We start from the raw sequence: 23,197 nt of genomic DNA on the forward strand, positions 1-23,197 counted from the left end.
TTTTACTCTGTATGTAACTTTTTTGACGACATCCTCCTCATGTGAAACATCATCCGGTTCCGCTTCCCTAGAAAACACAAATTAGACATTTTTTTTTTTTTAAATTAAAGTTTGGTTCTTGTCCAGAATTCACCCATATTAAAAAACAAGAAAAAATTTGCATGATGTAGAAAACGAAAATATCATATTCCAAAAATCCCCTAAATTGATTAAAGTTCTATTTTTATAAAAAAATTATTTTTAAACAATGGGAATTCATAAGGCATTACAACATAAACCTTAGAAGTTTTGAATTATTGTTGAGTTATATCTTTTAGTTTTTTTTTACTCAACAAATTTTTGATCTATAGACTTAAAACTTGGTATATAGGGTATTCAGACATGTGGAAAACTTCTTAATCAGTTTTCATCTAAAAAAAAAAAAAGAAGGGGGTGCTTAAGGGGTCAAAATTAAAATATTAATACTTGGGGGAGAGGGTAATCGGATTTTGTCAACCGTTTCACAACTGCGCATGTGCAAATCGTTCACATGGTAGCTTCCTTATGCTAAAAATAAGTAGGTTAGAAAATAATAGTTTCTTTCCTCAGTTTCCTGCTTGTCTGAAGAAGTTTAAATGTATTGTGAACAGACATCTCACTCCTCAATTCCTCAGTCTTCTGTTAGACACGATCCCAAATATCTACCTTTTACATACAAGTGGCAATCTGCCATATTTTGGACAAAATATATACACACACATATATAAGTGACTTTGTCTCTGTAAAGAACGGTCTCTATCAAACTATTCTACCAATTTTTGGTATACAGACTTAAAACTTGATATATAGAAGATTTGAATAAATAGAATAAAGTTAATTTTGTTTTTAGCTGGTAAAAATAGCTGCTAAGAAAAAAAACTTTAGAACTTGCCCGGTGTAAGTTGACTTAAAATGTACATTTATATTTGTTTAGGATTTTGTATGCGTATAGATTTAAGTCAGATGATAATAAATAAAGCTGGAGAACTGTTAGGTTTTGATTCTAGCTGATGGCACCCAAGTTATTTTTTCTTTTAAAATCCCTACTATATATTGGTTGGGTACAATATAATAATAAATACGATTTATCTATATATATATAAAAGGCAAAACGGGCGAGCGAGTTTTTGTATGCCCAACAAAGGCTTTTTTCGCCGGGGTTTTCAAGGGGGGGGGGAGTACTATCGCTTAGAACTGTTTGTATACCCCCCCTAGATAATAATATCTCGGATTTGCGAACGCGCGTCGCATCTAGATTTAGTTACATCGACTTTTACACAATTCTTGCTATTTCGGCCCCTTCCGTGTTGATTCAGCTTTTCATATAAAAGCAAAACTGATGTGAAACTGAATACAAGCAGTTCTCAGCCTACAGGGCCGGGAGCGTCCAGAAAGCAATGGACGTTTGGTCAATGTCGGTGAACACCGTCATATCAGATAATTGCTTTCATTTGGACACTCCCCTAATAAAGAGGAGCTGATTTTCCCCAACACATTGGGGAAACAAAACCAGACAAAGTTGGGCAAAAAAACAAACCCAAAATAACTACCCTGCAGTTAAAATTAAGTGCAGAATTTAATTTCCTTTGACCTAATTAAATTCGCCGCGCACCTGCCACTTATAAACGTTAAATTGAATTTTTTTTTTTCAGTTACTATCCTTGCTAGTAATATAATAATTCATGAATTAAAATATATTTAAACATATTTTATGACTGGGCCATGCCAGACAGCCACTATTATATATTGGGTACAATATAATAATCGATAGAGAATTGGCTCTATAATAATAAATACGAATGTGCATAAATTAAAATATCATATTTAAGCATATTTTTACGATCAGGCAATGCCGGCCAGTCTGCTAGTATATATATATATAGGATGGCATAACTAAAAGAAAACAACTGCAACTTCTCTTCCAATTTTCAGATTTTGTAACCGTGCCCATATTCCTTTAAAGTTGATGAGTTTCTATTCTTCTGATTAGTAAAGGCGGAATAATTTAAAAAAATAACATAATAATTACATGAATGATTCTGTGCTATGAAACAAGTCAAGAATTAAACATTTTAACATGATTGAAGAAATAAACAGTAAGATCGACAACAGCTTGAAATTTGGAATGACTTTTTGTCATTTATTTGTATACTAACAAGGGAGTGAGTGCCCAGCGTTGCCCGTGTGCTGGAACCCCACCCTCCAGCCCCTCAATGAATCAATACAACTTTTCTTTCAATCAAAATAGCAGGGAGCGCCTGTGCAGCAAAAAAAAAAAAAAAAAAAAAAAAGCATGTGAAACGCGAAAGAGGGTAAGATGGTAATGTTAACGAGCATCCCTCCCCCCTCTCTGGCTTTCTTACTCTTTCTATTTTCTCTCTCTGTGTCTCTATAAGAGAATAGAGAGGGAGAGAGAGGGAGAGAGAGAGAGAGAGGTGAGTAAACGTGGAGGTAGACACGTTTACCAGAACCAAAGGTCAGCTGACAAAATTACGTCTGTGTGACGTGGTTGGCTAGATCTGAGAGATTTGATTTGAGCTTTGAAGAAGACGGACGTTTTCCGTGGTCTCCCCCCTCTTAACTGGGGAGGGGGGAGACGAACGCTGACGTGTGTGAAGAAGAACCACACAAGCAGATTTCACTTTACACCTGCTGCAGGACCTCTGGGGAAAGTGAAATAAAAACTATAAAACCATTTCATCGTCTTGGAGTGATAAATCTTCGTCAAACAGGTATCAAGTCTCCCTCCAGGATGAGAAATTGCCAGATGGTTCAACAGCGAGAAAAAGCAGAGGTAGGTTCAGAAATTATATGTCACACACACGATTCCCTTTATGATAATCAAACACACAACCATTTATATTAGAGACAATCACACGGAATCTTTGATGTTATATAGTGTATACACCCAAACGTAAAAAGTGCCCCTAAATGAAGAACTCTATATAACATATTCAAATGTAACGAAAGCTCAATTTGGTACCCCTCAAGGATAACCTCGATGATTGAATATATAACAGTAAAAATGACGTCACAACATTGCAAAATAAGTATTTTAAATATAGCTTTAGTTTAATATGTGTGCGTGACTTTCCAGTCTATTACAATGACCGTGTTACTTTACAGTCTGTACTGGAAATAAGTACAATTTTTTAAAGCCGAAATAAACATTGATATGTTTTAAAAATGACTTAAGAAAAAAATTAAGCAGTTACGATGTAAAAAAATAAATATGATTAACGTAACCCTCAAAAAATAAGAAAAAAAATGCCAAATAAATAATACAAAGTACAAAACAAGAAATATTTTTAAAATCTTTTAACTTTGTTTAAATGCAAAAGAAAAAAAAAACTTTAACAAATGTAAATGAAAGTTTTTGTTTTAATTTTTTTTTTTATATAGGCATCACCACTTATCAAGGTCAACAGGCCACTCGAGAATAAGGGTAAAAGAGTGTACAGTAGAAAATGGACAATATAGTAATCGTTAGTAATGGAAATTCAGTAAATTTGTTAACAAGTGGAATGGCTCATCCAGAACTTGTTTGCATTAGACTTGAAGACAACCATATTGTAGTCAGCTGGAAAGCAGGAAAACGGAAGACAATTCCACAGGTGTGCAGTTCTAAGAAAGAAGCTTTGTTCATGGAATCTACGTTTAGATAACGAGTGGGGAAAATTATTGATAGTGTTTTCAGCTAGATGAGTGTTTCTTGTGAAAGTTTGGCGAGGGGAGGACCATAGGCTGAAGCTCAATTGAACACTTTCCATGAAAATAACGATACAGCAGAGACAAACTCGCAACATCTCTTCTGTGAGATAGAGGTTGCAGCGAAGAGAAAAGTATATCTCCTATGAGGCTATGAAGTCTATTTTGAACTCTATCAAGGCAGGACAAGTCCTTTCTAGCAGCTCCTGCCCAGATGTGGCAACAGTATTCCATCCTTGGATGTACCTGGCTCTTATATAAATAGAAAATTGCATCAGCAATGAGATATCTACTGGATCGATAGAATGATCCCACCATTTTTCCAGCAGCCTTGGCAACAGATTTGATGTACCTGTTCCATTTAAGATCAGGAGTAACAGTCAAGCCCAGAAGCTTGTCAAAACTTGAGGTCTCCTCAAAACGAGAGTCATTCATTTCAACTGACGCCAGATGTGGATCAGAACATTGATGATGTAAAGAGAGAAGCTTGGTTTTAGATACATTAAAAGTAACCAGCCACTCCTTTCCCCATTGTACCATGTACTCAAGATCAGAGGAGAGAGAATTGGAGAGAACTTGGTCGTTTACTGACTTAGATATGCTACCATAAATGGTAGTGTCATCAGCATAAATATCTACAAATGATGTAAGGATGTGATTTGGAATATCATTAATGTAGATCAGGAAAAGAGTTGGGCCCAGGATGGACCCTGAGGGACCCCAGCATTAATACTGTGAGCTTCTGATTTTTGCTCATCAACTACTACTCTTATAACTCTGTCAGAAAGAAATGATTTAATAATTGAGAAGACATTTCCAGCTATACCATAGCTAGAGATCTTGTGAAGTAAACCTTCATGCCATACCCTATCAAAGGCCTTAGATATGTCAAGAGCAATTGCCCTAGAAAGGTTCCCTACGTCGAGAGATTCACTAATGCTATGAGATATAACTGTAAGCACATCTGCTGTAGATCTAGCAGAACGCAAACCATATTGTGTGTCACTAAGAAGGTTATTTTTGCTGAGATGGTTGATTACTTCTGTATTTAACACAGATTCTAGCAACTTACTCGCGACGCACAGGAGACTTATTGGTCTGTAATGAGAAGGGGATGAGCGATCACCTGAATTCTTAAATACAGGGCATACTGATGAGATTTTCCAGGGTGATGGGAAGCAATTCTCCTTAAGACAACGTTTAAACAGTTTTGTAAGTATGGGCGCTAGTTCTGGTTGAAGTTTTTTGAGTACTATAATTGGAATACCGTCAGGGCCAGTTGCTTTACTGGAATCAAGATTTTTGATTAGCTTGGCAACATCACGTACAGATATATGTATATCACAGTATGTTTTCTGATACAGGAGGAAATATTGGGGGTTGGCGGCCTTGGTCGCAAAGGGTAGAATTAGCTGCAAAGTTCTTGGCAAAGAGTTTGGCTTTGTCTGATGCTGACGAGATTACCTCAGGTCCATTGATGATAGTTGGGATAGAGCACATGCTTCTGTTCAGGATTCTGTTTGCTATTTGCCAAAACTGGTGGGAACCAAGCAGCTGCTCAGTTACTTTGGACTTGACGGACTGAGCATACAACTCTCTTGCGTTCTTTATTACTTACTTACAATGGTTGGGAGCAGTCCTGAAAGCGGCTTTAGTTTCCATACATCTATTATGCTGGAAGCAGTGGAAAAAGTGATTTCTGTGTGCAATGGCAGCAGCACATTCTGGAGAGAACCATGGCTGGCTGTTAGGTTTTTGCTGGAACTTTTTCGAGGGTATGAAACGGTCTCTACCTACAATTAACCATTCCGTCAGGTCTGATACTATAGAGGACGCATCCTTTTTAAACATGGAACGCAGAGGTAGATCCAATATAAATGTACGGAAGCTATCTCAGTCAGCCATAGTGTATCGATATACTTTACGATGGAGAGGTACGTCAGGGGACTTATATTTCATTTTTATCTTAATTGATACAACCGAGTAGTCGGAAGAACCAAGAGGTGACTGAACAGAAACTGAACATAGTTCAGGGCAAGTTGTGAGAAAAAGGTCTAGTAGACTCGCATACTAGCCGTCATTGTCGGGCACACGGGTGGGTTCGTGAACAATTTGAGTGAGGTCATAAGCAATGGAAAAATCATGACAGAACCTCCCCTCATCATCAGTCTTGTTTGAGTGGGTCAACCATTCCACATTGTGAACATTGAAGTCTCCACATACGTGAATGTTAGCTGAAGGATAAGCAGATAGGACTTTGTCAATTTTCTCAGATATGCTTTTAAAGATAGTAACTCCGCTGTTGTGGGGGCAATAGAGAGTAAATATAAATGCAGTAGTGTGAGCAAGTGTAAGTTAGGATCTTCTCTGGAGAAGCCACATGGAAAGCCATCTTTAATATAGGCACATAGTCCATGCCCATGGCGGTCTTGGGGTCAGATTTAGAAGAATCATAATTGGATTGGAATTTATGTTTCTTTTAAATAAAAATTTAATCCTCAAGGAAATTGTTTTTTGTTTTAATCAAATAAAAAAAAAAAAAAAAAAAAAAACGACCACTGGTAGGTGTACGCAAACATCAAAACTAATGGTTATGAGCCAACCTCTGAACCACAGCACTGATTGCAAAATGATGTTGGAAATTCTTTTATTTAAACAAATTCAGAGAACATTTAGAAAGAGACAATTTTAATATAAAACTATTTCTATACGAAATAATCGACCATTTTTTCCCAATTTTCACATATTACACATCCGAGGCATTGCTCTTTCAGATGGTACCAGTTTCGACCCGGTTGGATGTAGCTGGCAAAGTTTATAGCGGACATCTCCTTTATATAATAGAAGATTAGCATAGTAACCCAGCGTTGCCCGGGTGGAGAGAGGTGGTATACTAAGACTTATTGAATATTAAATATATTCTCCTCTATTCAACTGACAATCTACGCATCTCATTAACACTCATCCTCAAGTGTCTTTTAGCCTTAGTAAATTTCGGTGCTTCTTAAACTATAGTCGACAAACCGATTTTTTAAAATATATTGTTTTAAGCAAAAACAATATTATGTACTTAATTGTTATGTAGAAAATAGTAATATATCCAAGAATTATGAAAATTCATCAAGTAGGACAACTGCTATTGTGTTTTTAGTAAAAGAAAAAAAAAAAGTCTATCAATATAGACAACAAATATTGCTGCCATGAATGACAAGTAATCTAAAGTATTCCTTTGTGTTTAACCTTCTACTGTCTACTTTTTAATGTCTAAGAAAAATGCAATTCTACCCAATTTTCCATAAAAATTTTAACTATAAATAAATTTCTACTCAATGATTCTTCATAATTTTGGGATATATTACTATTTTCGGCATGACAATTAAGTACTATTGTTTTTGGTTAAAATAACGTTAAAAAAATCGATCTCTCCACTGTATCTTAAGCACCATAATTTCTTAGCAAAAAAAAAAAAAAGTTCTTGTCCAGAATTCCCCTTATAATTAAAATAAAAAATTGTATGATGAAATAAAAATATCATAATTGAAAAACAAAAAATCACGGAAATTGACCAAGTAGTTTAATTTTATGAAAATCATTTCTAAATGATTAATAGGAATTCATAGGCATTACAACTAGTGGTGGGACGATTAATCGGAATCGGAATTGTTAATCGTAAGGATCGTGTATTTTGGGAGGCATCGGAATCGGAAGCGCATCGTTAAAAAATACCTTAATTTTCCGATTCCTTCATTACGATTCTTTTAGTCCGATGTTGAAAAAAAGAAAAAAAAATCCTGATATTTCTAACTGCAAGAGAGAAATGTAGCATGTTATAAAAAGAAACCAAAGAAATTCATTATTAACAGGGCAATGCTTAGTGCCCCCTCCCTTACAAGGTTCATTCATTCAGATCTATTGTGATCAAAACTACAAAAGAGTTAACTTGAAAAGAAGTATGCAGGGCTCTACATTGCGAGTAAAAATTTAAAAAAAAAAAAACGCTTATCTTTTTGGCGACTGTTTTTTTTTACTGACAAATCTTCTAATAGTGAATGAAAATGCTTTTTCAATTTATATTTTCTTAAAACGAGCAAATTCAAATTATTTAAACAGTAAAAGGTTTAATAGAACAATATACTTTTTTTTCTTTTTTTAAAAGAAGGCTTTTGAAAGAAATATCTCTAAAATGAAATTGATCACGTTGTATTATTTCGCAAAATTTGGACAGTAGTCGGCTTCTTTTGAAGTTTCAAAAAAAACAACCCCATACCTATCTCTTCGAAACCTAAAGTTATTAAATAACCCCTTCGTTAATTTAAGGGTAATTAATTCAATTCAGTCAAGTTGTTTTTTTTTTAAATTTCATTGAAATAAAATCCATTTTTTAAATTTTTTTCTCCAGAAAGATAAAACCCTGAATTTGATTATATTAAAAGCAGAATAATATAATCTTTTTTCTAGAATTTTAAATTGAAAATTTAAAAAAAAAGTGTTTGACGCAGTTTTTTGCCGAACGAAAAAGAAATTAATATATATTTTTTAAAAGGTGTTGTAATCAATTAATTTTTATGTCTAAATAATATTTACGATTAATTAAATAATTTCATTTTAAAAAGTATTTATAAATAGAATTTTACTTAAGACTTATAGTTTAGCAATATTGAACCGCATCCACCATGTGTGAATTGAACAGTCAACCAAAAAAAAAAAATTAAAAAGAAATGCATATTTGCATTTCATTATGTAAACTTTTATACATTGGTTTCAAAAATTAAATTCTATAAGTTTTTTGTTTTGTTGTTAACTACTGGTTGGTACAATTTACCGCTCCTCCCTTTATATTTTTTTCTTTTTGTCTTTTTTAGCGGATTATTTTCAATTAATTATCCAAATAAGTGACTAGCTTTAAAGCAAAATTTAATAGTAATTTATTTGTTTACAGATAAACTGAATTTTCTAATATGGCCTCAAAGTCCAAAAAAAGTCTTGCATGGAAACTTTTTGAAGTTGATGAAGATCATGAGTTGAAAGCCATTTGCAAAGTCTGTCAAATCAAAATATCGCAAGGAACAAAACCATCTAACATGACCACAACCAACATGTTAAAACATTTAACTATGAAGCATCCAAATGAATTGGAGGAGCAAAATAAAAAATAAAAGGAACAAAAAATTACCAACTAGTCACTCAGAGCAGTTTTATTAGTGAGGGTCGAAATCGCAGTGTCTTTTTTTTTTGCCTAAGTCACCAATTTTTTTAACGTTCCTTAACTTCAAAGAGTAAATACAATATATACAACTAAAAAAATTTTTTTAAATGCTGATTCTATTCATGAAAAATTCTTTTAACTAGAAATTAAAACTTAGGTAAAGATAGCTGACTGATAGCAACAGGAGCACTGGTTAACTACTGAACCACATGGAAAGGTGTGGGGGAGGAAAAAAGGAAATTAAAGGATGATAATAAATTATGATAACCGCCTTTGAAAGGCACTAAACTCCTAAAATTTACTTGTTTAAAATTTTAGGCGGCATTCCCCGGCGATTTGAAAGCACTCTCTCTCCAAAAAAAAAAAAAAAGATTTAATCTTTAAGTTTGGGAAAGATATATTTATTATAACCGAATTCCTGTATGAAGACTGGATCTACTTTATTGGACGTTAATTTGTGAGATAAGTAATTTTTCAATGTTTAATGTTTTTAAAGTTTCAATTATCAATTAAATTTTTTTAATTGCGTTTTTTTTTTTCAATTTATTTATAAAAAAAAAAAACAGGGTTTAAAATGTATTTTTCAAGGTAACAAGCTTCGAAATAAGTCTAATTAAAAAAAATCACTTAATTTTTAATTTCGACAACCCTGAGAATTTAATTATTAAAAAAATATTGAAATGTGACATTTTTTTTATTTAACATTTCTATTAGTTCAATTAATTTTCTTTCAATAATTCATTTCACTCAACAAACTTCATCATTTTTTGTTTTGTTTTATCTTTTTCTGTAATTTTGGTAACTATTTTTGCTCAATTTTATCTAGTATTTCATTTGTTTTTATAGTGTTATCATTTTTATATGTGTTCCTTTGATATACCCTATTTCAAAATTAGTTTGGCTAAACTTATTCTTCACGTTAGAAACAATGTGTAAAAGTAATGAAAAAGTAAGAAAAAACAATAAGTGTTAACTACTCTTTGTGAATTATGGAGGTCTGAAGAACTGCCGTCACAAATACAACTATCAATAGCCAAACAAAAAATCGTTTTTGAAATTCCTTTAATTGTAACTTTTCGCTATACCTACCTTTTGGTATAAAACACAAAAACTTTCGATTAATGGTATTTCTCAAATATGGTCGTTAACTTTGGAAGGGTTATTTTGTATCTACAGCGCCATGTCACGTGGTATATTGTTTTTTTCATTACGCACGTTCATTTATAAATTATTAAATTAAATATTTATCTTTTTTTATATTTAATTAGTATATATTTTCTTTCTCTTCCGCTATATTTTTTTTTATTTAATTCATTAAATCTGTAAATTATGAGGACCAAAATAATGAATCGTGTTAATTTATTCTCTAATTTTCTTGTTTTTGTTCTGTTATATAAACTCTATTTTATTTGTTTTTGCTCTGAAGGATAAATTCTATTTTCTTTGTTTTTTTTCTGTATTCCAATTAAGTAAAATAAATTTTCTCTAAAATAAATTTTGCTAATTTTTCCGTTTAGTTTACTAGATAATAATTTTATTTAAACCAAAACACGACGGTGTAGACATAAAATATCTCTTCCAAAGTTAGGGAACATATTTGGGAACTACCGACCATAAGTATAAAACTACCTGGTATATTTCAAAACAATAATTCCCTAGGAATCGGAATCGTACTTGGTATCGGAATCGTTAATCAATATTTTCCTGGAATCGGAATCGTATAAAAATTAGGAATCGTCCCAACACTAATTACAACATAAAGTATAATGTATTGTTGAGTTATCTGTTTTTTTTTTTGTTTTTAGATTTTTTTTCAAAATGGTGGGCAAAATGGTCAATTCTCCAATACTCATAAAATTTTATTTTTTATTTAAAAAACTACATGACCAATTTATGTAACTTTTGGAATATGATATTTAAGTTTTGTCATGCGTACATACATCATATAAATTTTTATTTTCATTTTTTAATATAATGGGAATTAAAATATATTCCAAAAATTATGTAAACTGATCAAGTCAGTTTTAGTTTTATAACTAGGAGGATGGGGGAGGGCACAGTTGTAAAATACGCTGAAATATATTTTAATTCATGCAGATTTTGTATTTATTTTTACAGACAGAGCTAATTCTCTATTAATAATGATTTCAAAAGATTTTTTTTTTTTAAATTACTTGGGTGCCATCAGCCAGAATCGAAACCAAAACAATTAGCACTCCAACTGCTTCATTCCCTACCACTTAAGCTAACCAGACAGATAGATAAGATTTAAAATTAAACCAATTTAAGCTATAAATGAATTTGCTCATGCATAAAACTAATATGTTGACAAGTTGAAAAGAATATTTTGCATTTCAACTTGCCTACAGTTCTGTATGCGTTATTCATCTATCCAAAATCCATCCATTTTACTTGTTATAAACCATCCTTGCTGCATGATTACTATTTCAAGTTAATTTCATTGTCATGTGACCAGTAGTTTGAAAGTTTATTCGTTGAATATTTTCACACAAACGCACACACATAAATACATACATCTGTTTTATTTATATAGATAAGAAAATCATTTTTAAGCAATTCATAGGAGTTTTTAGGTATTACATTAACCTTGCAAGTTTGAATTATTGAGTTATCTCTTTTTTCTTTTCATTTTAGATTCTTTTCAAAACGGTGGACAAGACAGCTGCTCTTCTGTTACTCAAAAAATTTGATTTTCATATTTAACAAGGCGAGCATGCAAGGTTCTTCTCCTCAGGTGAAAAATTTACTTCCATATATGTTTGTGTAAAATTTTTTTAAAAATCCAAAACATAATTATTGAGAAAAGTGCAAACAAATGAACGATTTGGGAGCAATTTTACTCCTATAATGCCCCCTAGGAGGGCAACCAAATTTAACCTGGAAAGTCCGTTCTGGCAAAAAAAATTTACTTTCACCATGACTAATGTTTGTGCAAAATTTAAAAAAAAAAAAGTTCAAGGTGCGGTTATTGAAAAAAGTGTGAACAGACGAACGGGAGTGAATTACTAAGTCCCTTGGGGCTAAAATAAAACTACTTAATTTACATAATTGGAATTTATTTTCATGAGTACATACATTATAAAGATTCTTTATTTTTGTTTTTTAAGATAAGAACCAAATTGTATTTCTTCCTTTTCATGGTTTTATTCAATAGATAAATTTATACAAAAATTTGTGAAATGTTAGTATCTATTTATATGAATACACGTTAAAGTTTATTTCTTTGAATAAAAAGCTAATACTTTTGTCTCATATTTACGAGAAACTTATGAATGCTTTTTTTTTTTAATTACAAGGAAGTCACTACTTATCAAGCCCGAAAACCACTAAAGGATAAGAGTCAATGAAAATAGGTGTGACCAGAATAACAGTGTTGTAATCATTGGTGGAAATTGGGTATAATTTGATTATTTACGTGGGTCGTCTCAACAAGAACTTGTTTACATTTAATTTGAAAACAGCCATATTGTAGTCAGCTGGAAAGCAGGCCAGCAGAACAGAAACGTTTATTATTTAGAATTTTGGTTTTGCAAAGCAATAGCGTGCTGGCAAAGCCAACTAGTTAGTTTTATAAAACATGAAATGCCATTAACAATTTATTGTGTATTATTTGAAATGCTGTTATAAAAATATATGCCATAACATGCACTTTGTTTAGTCATATGCATCAACATTACATTCCAAAACAATAAACAAAGCCAAATCAAAACAAAATAGGTTCGTAATTAGAAAAAAAAAAAATTTTCATTGGTGCTTGAGAAGAGTCAACAGATTGATATTTTTAAATATATGGTTTTAAGCGAAAACAATAGTGCTTACTTCATTGTCATGTTGAAAATAGTAATATATCCAAAAATTATGAAAATTCATCCAATAGAATAACTGCTATTGTGCTTTTAGTAAAAAAAAAAAAAAAAAAAATCTATTGCTATTGGCTAAAACAAAACGTCATCATTAAAGTAGCAAAAATGGAGATAACTATGTCCCCCAACATTTGCAATTTTCAAGGTATTCACATCTAGGGAAAATATTATTTCCCAATTTTCTGTAAAAATTACTTTTAACTATAAATAATTTTCTACTTAATGAATTTTTGCAATTTTTTAATATATTATTATTTTCAATATGACAAGTAGTGTTGTTTTTGCTTAAAACAACATATTTGAAAAAATTGATTGATCTGTTGACTAACTTAACAAGCATCTTGTGTGTTAGTCAACCAAAATTACACTTTAAACTAGAATCAAGGATTCATAGTATTTGCTTTACATTTTTCCAGTTAATGTAAAACAAAAAAAAAAACAGCTTTGTTTAACTTGAGCCAGAAAGCAAGAAAATGGCCCATAATTTAAGCACAAGTTTTTGTGGATAAAGATACCAATAAAAGTAAATTCATTTTCAGAGAATTGTTTTCATCTTTAGTGTTATTCTCACTTTATTTTAGCAAATGTAACATCTGACCTTCTTCATGTATATGTTGTTGAACTCTGGAATCTGTGTTAAGTCTAGCCGGATCACAAGTTGTAATTTGTTTGAACCCGTAAAATTATGCGTGAACAAAAAAAAAAAAAAAAAAACTCTCTTGAACTTGTAATAACAAGTAACAAGAATGATTAGAACAATGTTTATTCTCCAGTGACGATATTAACAGCAAGGCGGGATCACAGGGTGGTGGTGGTGGTGTGTATGTGCAAATTGGCCAAAATATGTGTTTGCTCTCTTGCTGTGGTCACTTCTCTGCAGTTGTCTGGTTGTCTTTTTTATTATTTGAACGGATGACCCTCCACGCCTTTTTTGTTTATTGTTTGACATGTCGGTCAGTCCCAGCTGATGCCAAATCCCTGGGAATTCTGATATATTTTGAACTTTTTTGATGTCATTGCCAACGCACCTTAATCTAAAATTGTTGCTCTGACGAACTTTCCTGGGTTCCGGCTTATACTGACATCATCTTTGCAAGCCCAGATAGCCAATTTTCCTCTCCAGAATTACCTCAGCCATTTACAATGCCCCCCCCCCCACATAACATCTGTAAGAAATATAAGAACTCATGGCATAACAGGTAAAGTACTAAGTAAAATTCTGTTCCTAACAAGACTCTTCTGGATGTTGAAGGTTCAATGACGGTGATACTAAGGATACAACTGCGAATTACTTAAGAGTTCCGGCTGAGGAAAGTAAAGCATGCTATTTCTTTAGATTAAATAAAGGCTTCCGTTCGCGCTTCCCAGAGTTTGACAAGATACACCTGAGAAGGTTGGAGATTACATCGGATGAAACGCGAGAATAACACTTAAGATGAGAAAAGTAATCCAAACAATACAAAAAATGAATGAGTATGTTTTGCAGAATTTCAGTAAATTATTAAATCACATTGAAGTTAATTGTAACATAAAGCTTGTACAAAAATCTCCATATTAATAAAACTACTAGCGGGACCTGTGGAAATTCCACAACATAATCTTTCATATGTAATATATTGCTGCTGGGTATTTTGTGGATGTTCAGCGTGAATGAGACCCCGCAATATTATTGTAGCCCTTTTGTTAAAACTGCTAAAGTGTTTATCTAGACAGAACAGATAATACCCTTGGATCCTCGCTAGAAGACCAAGAAGTATATTTTAGTTTAGTGTATGGGCTAAAATCGACATCATTCTTTTTTATTTATTAAAAAAAAAAAAAAAAAAAAAATTTTCATGTCTTCGGTGATCAGGAGATCCTATTTATTAAAAAGAAGGATAGAAGGTGATAACATACTACAATCATTAAATTAGCATATCTACATACTAATTTAATGTTTGTAGTATATTATCAACTTATATCCTTCTTTTTAATAAATAGGATCTCCTGATCAAATAATTTATAATCTTCAAACCGTGACACACATACGTACGTTAAAGGTTGTATGGTATTAATATACAGATTGTGTTTCAAGCGATATTGCATAACTCTGACAAATATATTTTTGGTTATTTAATATTAATCAAATATCTATTTAAATAATGAAAAACTAATATATAAAAATAAATACATTATTTTTATAATAAAAAATTTAGACATAACTATATCTTGGAAGATTTTTTTCTAAACCATCAACACCAAGCAATATGTTTTTCCATATGGCTAAATGCATTTAGCTCATAATAAATATTAAATACAAGTTGTCATGATAACTGTTTGAATGTGATAGTGATGATGGATAATAAAAATTGTATAATGACTTAAAAAAATTCTGGAAAAAATGCTGACTTAAATTCAAAATAAAAAATGCAAAATTTTAAAATTAAAATATGTTTACTAAATTTATGCAAAAAAAAAAGCTAAATGAAAAATAATTTTTTAAAATTGCTCAATTAATTACCAAATTTAAAAAATTACGTACTTGTCACATTTGGAAAATTACGTACTTGTCACATTTGGAAAATTACGTACTTGTCACATTTGGAAAATTACGTACTTGTCACATTTGGAAAATTACGTACTTGTCACATTTGGAAAATTACGTACTTGTCACATTTGGAAAATTACGTACTTGTCACATTTGGAAATTAATAAATTTTAATTTAAAAAAAAACAGTAAATAAATTATTAAATGACATATTTAATTTAAAAAATTGCTAAATTTTTTAATTTAAAATACTAAATTTTTAAATTAAAAAATATGCTAAATTATTAAATTAAACAAAAAGCTAAATTAATTTTTAAATTAAAAACCGTTCTAAACTATTTTTTAAATTAAATACAAAAAACAAACAAATAAAACAACTTAATTTTTAAATTAAAATTTTTTTTTCATAATTGACTTAAGTTTCACACTTATATTTCTTAGCACCAAATAAGATAATCAAAATTATTCAACTTGAAGTAATCTTACTAACTTTGGCCAAGTTTTGAAAGACTTCCTTCGTGTAAATATGCCGGTTCTAAGCTCATCCAGATACAATGTCTCATGTTTCTGTTGGAAATAAAAATAAAAATGTTTGAAAAATGAATTCAGAAGTAAATTTGAAGTACAAGAAGCAAGAAACTTTTGATAAAAGAAAATTATATCAACTTGAACAATATTTTAATAGAATATATATATATGTATACATATATGTATGTATAGCTCTAGTATTAAACTAAATTGAGCTATCTAAGTGAAAACTTTGTTATTCATTTATATGTAATCACTACCTCAAGCAGTTAAATTTATACAAGAATAACATAGCTGCATTCCAAGATCCAAATATTTATTTTCCATGCAAAGCAGCTCCTCCAACATGTTAAAATGTTGGTACATTTTTTTACAGATCTGTTTCATTATGTAGAAACAAAGTTATTATGTCAATACTGTCTCTTTTCGTGCATGTACTCTTCAGAAAAAATAGAAATTCTTTGCTTAGATAGAAAAAATGCATGGCATTATGCTGCAAGAAGAAAAAAGTTTAAAAAATATGCTGCAAGAATATATATATATATATATATATATATATATATATATATATATATATATATATAAAGAAATTTGAATTATTTTTTTAATGCAATTTCTCATTCATTAATAAACATCAAATGAATTTGATTATTAATCACCTTTTTATAATAAATCTTAAGGATTAAGAAGATGAATAAATTGTCAGTTGATATTCTTTTTGGCCTCATGTCACATTGTTACTAAGGACCCTCTTCATTCTTTATAACATATTTTAATAAAGTATTGTATAAAAAAATGGTGGGTCTTTGGCAATAGATAAAAAATAATGTCAATTGAATGCTGAATAATATTATGAGAGGATTGAAAATGTTGAATTAAAATAAAAGAAATTTATTAGACCTGTTTATGCCAAGCATTTGTTGACATTAGACTCCTATGTTGTAACCTGCTAGAAAGTAATCCGATGGTAATGTGTTCTACAAATAGAAAGAAACTCTGCATGTTCATTGATGTTGGGCACACAGAGAATTTTTTACAGTTGTTGTAAGAATAGACCAGTAATATCTGGTGTGGTATTAGCCCTAGTCAGGTTATGTTGACTTCCTCCAAAGGAGAAAGCTTATAGGGAATATCAAATTCACAGTTGCATGTATATTTTGGTCATGGAAATATGACATACAGTGCCTAGTTTTGTTTTTTTTTTGCTTTTTTGGGGGTGTTTTGGGGGAGGGGAGGGGGGGTCCAATGCCTGAAGTCCACTCAAGGATAAGGAGTTAATGAATGTAAGGTGGTAGTTTAGTAATCATTAATGGTGTGGATTGCATAGAATTTGGATTATTTAAGGAGATGACTTAACAAGAACTTGTTTACATTAGACTTGAAGGCTACCATATTGTAATCGGCTGGGAAACAGTCCAATGGAACAGTGTTCCACATGTATGCAGTTCTAGAAAAGAAACTTTGTTCATGGAATTCACGTTTAGAATTAGGCATAGATAGAGTGCGGAAAATTGTTGATAATAGTTTTACTCACAAATGCTCACCCATCTGGTACTGGCCAAGCTTTACGTCGTTTAACTTCGGTGATCTAATGAAAACTAGCATGTCAACACGCTCATGCCATACACTCGTAAAATAAGTTCTTATTATGTCTTACAAAGAGGTGCCGGAGATTGAAATTTTAATTGCCGCTATAAATGCAATTCTGGAGAAGCATTGAAGAGATCAACCTTCATTAGATTGTGAAGTCAATTTGTTTTCAAGCAACACCTTTCTATATACAGCAGCAGTACTCCATCTGAAGATGTATTTATATAGGTAAAAAAAATGGAGAGAAAATATCAGCTTTAAATTGATACTTTGGATAAACAGTGCTTTAGTAATAAGTTTTGAATAGACAAATATAAACTGCTTTAATAAAATTAAAAAGAATTGTCATGCTTCTATATTATAACAAGGAAAAAATATTGAATATCAAGTAAAAAAAAAATAATAGTTACACAATTGTCATGTCACAAATAGTAACATATCCAAAAATGATGAAAAACAATAAGAAAAATAATTATTCGTGTAAAAAGAAATTTGTGAAATCGCTGTTATGCTTACTAAAGAAACAAGTTGTCAGGGGAGATAATTAAATTCTGTTGCTTATGTCATGTGATGAACGTAATTCAAAATGTCGGACAAATTTTATTCCTCACCTAAACTTTATTGAAAACTGTTTTTCATGAATAATTATTTTTCTACCTTACTGTTTTCTGTAATTTTGGGATATGTTACTATTTGCGACATGACAATTACATAGGTACCATTTGTTTTACTTGAAATTCAATATTTTTTTTCGTTATTATAATATAGAAGCACCAAATATTGTTTTTAAAACGTGTAACAAACCTGGTCGTTCATTAATGTGTCTAAGCTTTCTGTTAATTCTCTTGCTGTTATTCTTCTGCGGGATGGCGCCATTCGCATGTCATTTTTCACTTCAAATGGCATAAATAAACCCGAATGCTCTTTCGGCTGTAAGAAGAAAACATAAAATTCAAAAATCTTCAACAATAATTTGACATCATTATGTATTTTTTATAGAATCTTTGTCATATTTTCATAATTGATTTCTGATACTATTGATCCCGTACACCCCTTCCAAAGTTTTGGAAGAAACAAAGAGGAAAAACTATACAGATAAAAAAAAAAGTTGATCAAAGGTTATAGGGGGGGGGGGAGCTTAGTAAAAAGACAATGGAGAAGAAGTTGTTCACAAAGAAACACAAAGGAAGCTGAAATAGGATTATTAATCAAGGTATGGCGGCAATTGGGACAAAGGACCAGACAAGAGGTCAATATCGTTAGTTTATCAACAGTTTTAGTAGTGACAATGAGTTTGTGATAGTATAACACACACATGGCCTTGTGTAATATATCTTTATTTACTGGTGTAAATTGATCAAGTGGTTTTATTTTTAAATAAGAAAATTAAATCTTAGGGACCACTGTCCCGCCACCATTTTGAAACTAATATCCAAAAGGGATATATGTTGTAATGTTTATGAATTACCAATCATTTATAAATGATTTTCTTTATAAAAAAAAGTTAAGTTTTCTTCTAAACCAAAAGGTGGCACTAAGCTAACAATGGCATATATCAACTCCATGACAGAGCTGAGTCTGTCACTAGTTTTAACTCTAGAAAGGCCAGTCCTTATCTATATATCTATAAAAGTGAAAATGTGTGTGTGTGTACACTTCCTTACTAAATAACTGTCAATCTTCAGTCTACAGACTCGAGATTTGACATAAGGGGTATTGACATATGGGAAAATCCTTCTAATCGGTTTTCAGCCAGAAATTTGGCTGTTAAGGGGTCGAAATTCAACAATTTGACCTTTGAGAACTCTACCAGTTTTGGGTCTAAACACTTGAAATTTTAGATGTAGGTAGCTTGGACATAGATCTAACTGTATAATTTGGTTTGAGCCTAAAACAATAAATGGTAAGGGGTCATAATTGGGGTCAAAGTTAAAAAAAAAAAAAAAAAAAATTGACCTCTGTGGTCTCTACCAAATTATTCAGCAAATTTTTGGTATAAACATTTGAAATTTTACATAAAGGATATTCAGACATGCAGCAAGCTTTTAAATCAATTTTTGGGCAAAAATTTGGCTGGCAAGAGGTCAAAATTTATAGAGTTGACCTTTGCAGACTCTACCAAACTCCTCCACCAATTTTGGGTCTAAACACTTCAAATTTTAGATGTAGGTTACTTGGACATGGATCAAACCTTTTAATTTAATTTGAGCCCAGAACAAATATTAAGAGGGTCAAAATTGGGGTCAAATTTCTTTTTAAAATTGCCGTCTGCAGTCTCTACCAAAGTTTCTCTATGGTAGTTAAGAAAGCCTATTATATAGAAAGGCATTACTGCACATACTCACTTTAATATATACATAAGCAAATAAAGTTATGAACAGTACATAGGGCTCGAGCAAAGCTGGGTGGAACTGCTAGTTTATATATAAAGATAGTGTTTTTCCAAGGATGCTCATTGAGGTTTGAAACAAGAACATCAGGATTAAAGTTCAGTATTCTAATTCCTTGTCCATGATGCCCCCTTTTATCTGGTACATGGTATTCCAAAATGGTTATCTATAGAAACCATTGACAAAGTTCAACATTGCTTCACTACGATGATAAAAAGAGAATCTATATCTCTATTACAGAAAAAAGGGATGTCCTCCTTTTCCTGTAAGAACTTTAGATGAGTGGAAAATGAGATTAGGATAAGCTGATTCGAACTTTGTAAGCAAAGTTCAGAGTAGATTCAGAAAATGGAATGTTAGAGTTTGGCTATTGTTTAATTTCATATAAAATAGTTTAGATATTGTTTGTAAAAAGAATTTAATTGTTCATCCTTTTATGAAAACTGAATTAAAAAGGTCAGCTAAAAAATAATGAACAATACAATTTTAAAATATATTGAAAAATAGGTTAGTGAGAAGTCTTTGTTTGCAGAAGTGCGTTTTGGAAACGTATGTTTAAGCCACCTGAGTTGATCACGTTTAGAGCCATACATATGACGTCATAGCAGAAAGGGAATTTCTCAATATAGGAGCTAGTTTTAGTCAGATCAAAAACAGGGTGAGAGAAGAGACAGTCGAGCAGATAGGTTTGAGCAGTCAGCAAAGGCAGTCAGAGGAGGGTCCCTTTAGAAGTGAAGGGAGAACATTTAACCATGTAGAAACGAATTTGAATTCCTGACAGCAATCATCATTTCCACCGGTCAAATGAAATAAGGAACATCATTGAATTTTGTAACTGTTTGTCTTCGTGTCGTCATTCAACAATTGAAGGTAATGTGTAATCTTCTTATATGAACTTTGTATAACCCCCTTTCAAGTAATGTGTCCCTCCATCATAAGTAATGACAGCCCCCTCCTGTGTTAAAAGAACTGATCACCCTCTCTCAGTCGCTAATATAGGTTATAAGAATCCAGAGAACTGTAAAATGTTATAAATGTCTCTCTCATCATCGGCAATCCTGTATTACATGTACCCGTTACATGTCCCTGCCATCTCTCGATATATGATCCCCAATATGGACCTCCAGTTATACAACATAACATCATAGGGAAGTATACTACTTATTTTGTATGTGAGAATATTTCTTTCATCTTATATTCACAGGGCTCTACATTGCAAGTGAAACAGTCACATTTGCGAGTGATTTTTCAAAATGGCGACTAGAAATACTGAAATGCTTATCTTTTGGCGGTTGTATTTCTTTCACTGACAATTTTCCAAAGCTCACTACTGAATGAAAAATATCTTTCAAACTTTTTTTTTATAAAACGAACAAAGTTAAATTATTTAAACAATAAAAGTTTAATAGAAAAATATACTTTTTTAACAAAGGCTGTTTAAAAAAAATATCTGAAGAAATTCAAACGTTTATACCTTCAAGTATCAACATAAAATTTGTTGTATATTTAGAATTACACTTATTAAAAAAAAAAATACAGAAATATCTTTATGATATACATACTCATCACAGAATGAAGATGTCATATTCTAAAAATCATGTAGGTTTTGCTAGTAACTTTTCTATTTGGCTAGTAAATGAAAATATTTAGTCGTCAAAGGTCAACTAAAGATAAGTTTGTCCGTAGAGCCCTGATTCATAATACTCACTCTAAAATTTCACTGCATACACGTGAACACAAATAATGACTGAACAAATTGTTGGGTGGAATCCCAATTAAAGTACAGATAAATCCAAGACAGAGCCCACAATAATATCAAAATAACAAACCCAATATGTGGGGGTAGTTTACATTTCTAGTGTACTAACTAAATCGACATATTGCAAATTCAACAATTGTACATGCTAACTTACTGCTGGAAAATTCACAAATACAAAGGGGAGGGAGGGAGAGAAAGAGAGTTGGTTGGTTGGTTGGTTGTTTCTGTTTTACGGCATATCAACCCTTTTTGGGTTATTTAATGCCGAATCCAAAGATTTTGAAGAAGAAATTTTTTAAGAGAATATATTTGTTGTTTTTACCTCGGTTTCTATTTAACCCATAGTTGGAACCCTAACAAGTACTACCACTCCGGGTCAGAGTGGACCTGGGAGCAATGGTAATTAAAGGGTGGCTCCACACTCCCCAAATCCCACAAGCTGGGGCCTCACCACTGGATATAGTTTAGGGTCATATCCAGGACGCCCATTGAGGGACTTTTACCCTCTGCGTATTCTAATGCCCCACCGACAGGGCCGAGAGAAGGAGGGAGTCAATTATGTAACAGTGAAACAAACAGAGGAACTTAGCTTAAATCATGAAATAGAAAAAGTGGATCATCATGTGTTAAAAGGCTTTGAAATATAATCAATAATGAATCTATTCAATTTGTCTATTAGGCTTCATTAAACATGTTTTTACAAAATTGCATGATTCGCTCTTTAACAATACTAGCAATTTGAACAAAAAAATTCAGAAGATTTAAACTGCAATTGAGTATGAATGTGAGTACGAAGGTTGCCTCATAGAGGTGTGCGCTATTATAGACAAGGATGAAGGGTGGGGTGGGGGATACACCTTTCCCCCAATAGTATTAAACAGAATAGCTGATTACGTAGATCATGACAGTATCCATTAGGTTAATGAAGCATTATATTTCTTAGTTTTTTTTATTCTACATGTTATAAAAATCCAGTGGTAATTTGCAATATAGATTTAAGTATAATAAAATCACTTTTTGTTAATATGCGAAATATGTACTATTTGCAAGAGTAGGTGAGGTGTATACGATATAAAGGAAGAAGAGATGTTCAGAGAGAGAAGAAAAACTAAAAATAAAACCAAATGAGTTAATAAAAACATTTATTGAAAAAAACAATTTAAACATTGAAATGCTCAAGAGAGAAAAATAAAAATGGCAGCAGCTCTGAGAAGAAAACATAATAGCAGTAATAATCAGAGGAAGTAGTCGTAGCAAAAGAATTGTGTCAAATAAAAAAAATCCTTCTGGTTCTTATTGATATTTCACTACATTTATCTATTTAACAAATTTACAGATGTTTAGCCTATTGTCCCCGTTTAAATTCTATACTTATAATTTATTAAACATGGTTGGTAGAAACTGAGGAAAAAAAAAAACTATACATTATTTGAGTTATCCACAACTATAAAAATCTTATTTTCATACATAAAATAATTGTAGAGTAAATGCATATTGAATTTTACCAACCTTAACATTTGTCACATCTTTTGGTTTTTGGAAGAAGAAGTTCTGAAAAGCAGCCTTGGTCCTTGCTTGTTTGCGAAG

At 31.6% G+C, this 23,197-nt stretch overlaps 1 protein-coding gene across 1 annotated transcript in view; it reads right to left on the minus strand.

Moving 5' to 3' along the window:
- Positions 1–23,197, minus strand: part of LOC145276725 (uncharacterized) — a 99,060-nt gene that overhangs the window by 23,438 nt on the left and 52,425 nt on the right. Inside the window, exons 7-10 of the mRNA XM_080127942.1 lie at positions 23,120–23,197; positions 18,266–18,391; positions 15,834–15,910; positions 1–67 (exon numbers count right to left, since the gene is read on the minus strand). The exon at positions 1–67 is cut by the window's left edge and continues 99 nt beyond it. Of these exons, the coding sequence (XP_079984068.1) occupies positions 1–67; positions 15,834–15,910; positions 18,266–18,391; positions 23,120–23,197 (348 nt within the window). The remainder of the gene's footprint in view (positions 68–15,833; positions 15,911–18,265; positions 18,392–23,119) is intronic.

Source organism: Euprymna scolopes, chromosome 5 (assembly GCF_053919585.1).
Source record: "Euprymna scolopes isolate OS-2025 chromosome 5, ASM5391958v1, whole genome shotgun sequence".
Classification (NCBI taxonomy): domain Eukaryota; kingdom Metazoa; phylum Mollusca; class Cephalopoda; order Sepiida; family Sepiolidae; genus Euprymna; species Euprymna scolopes.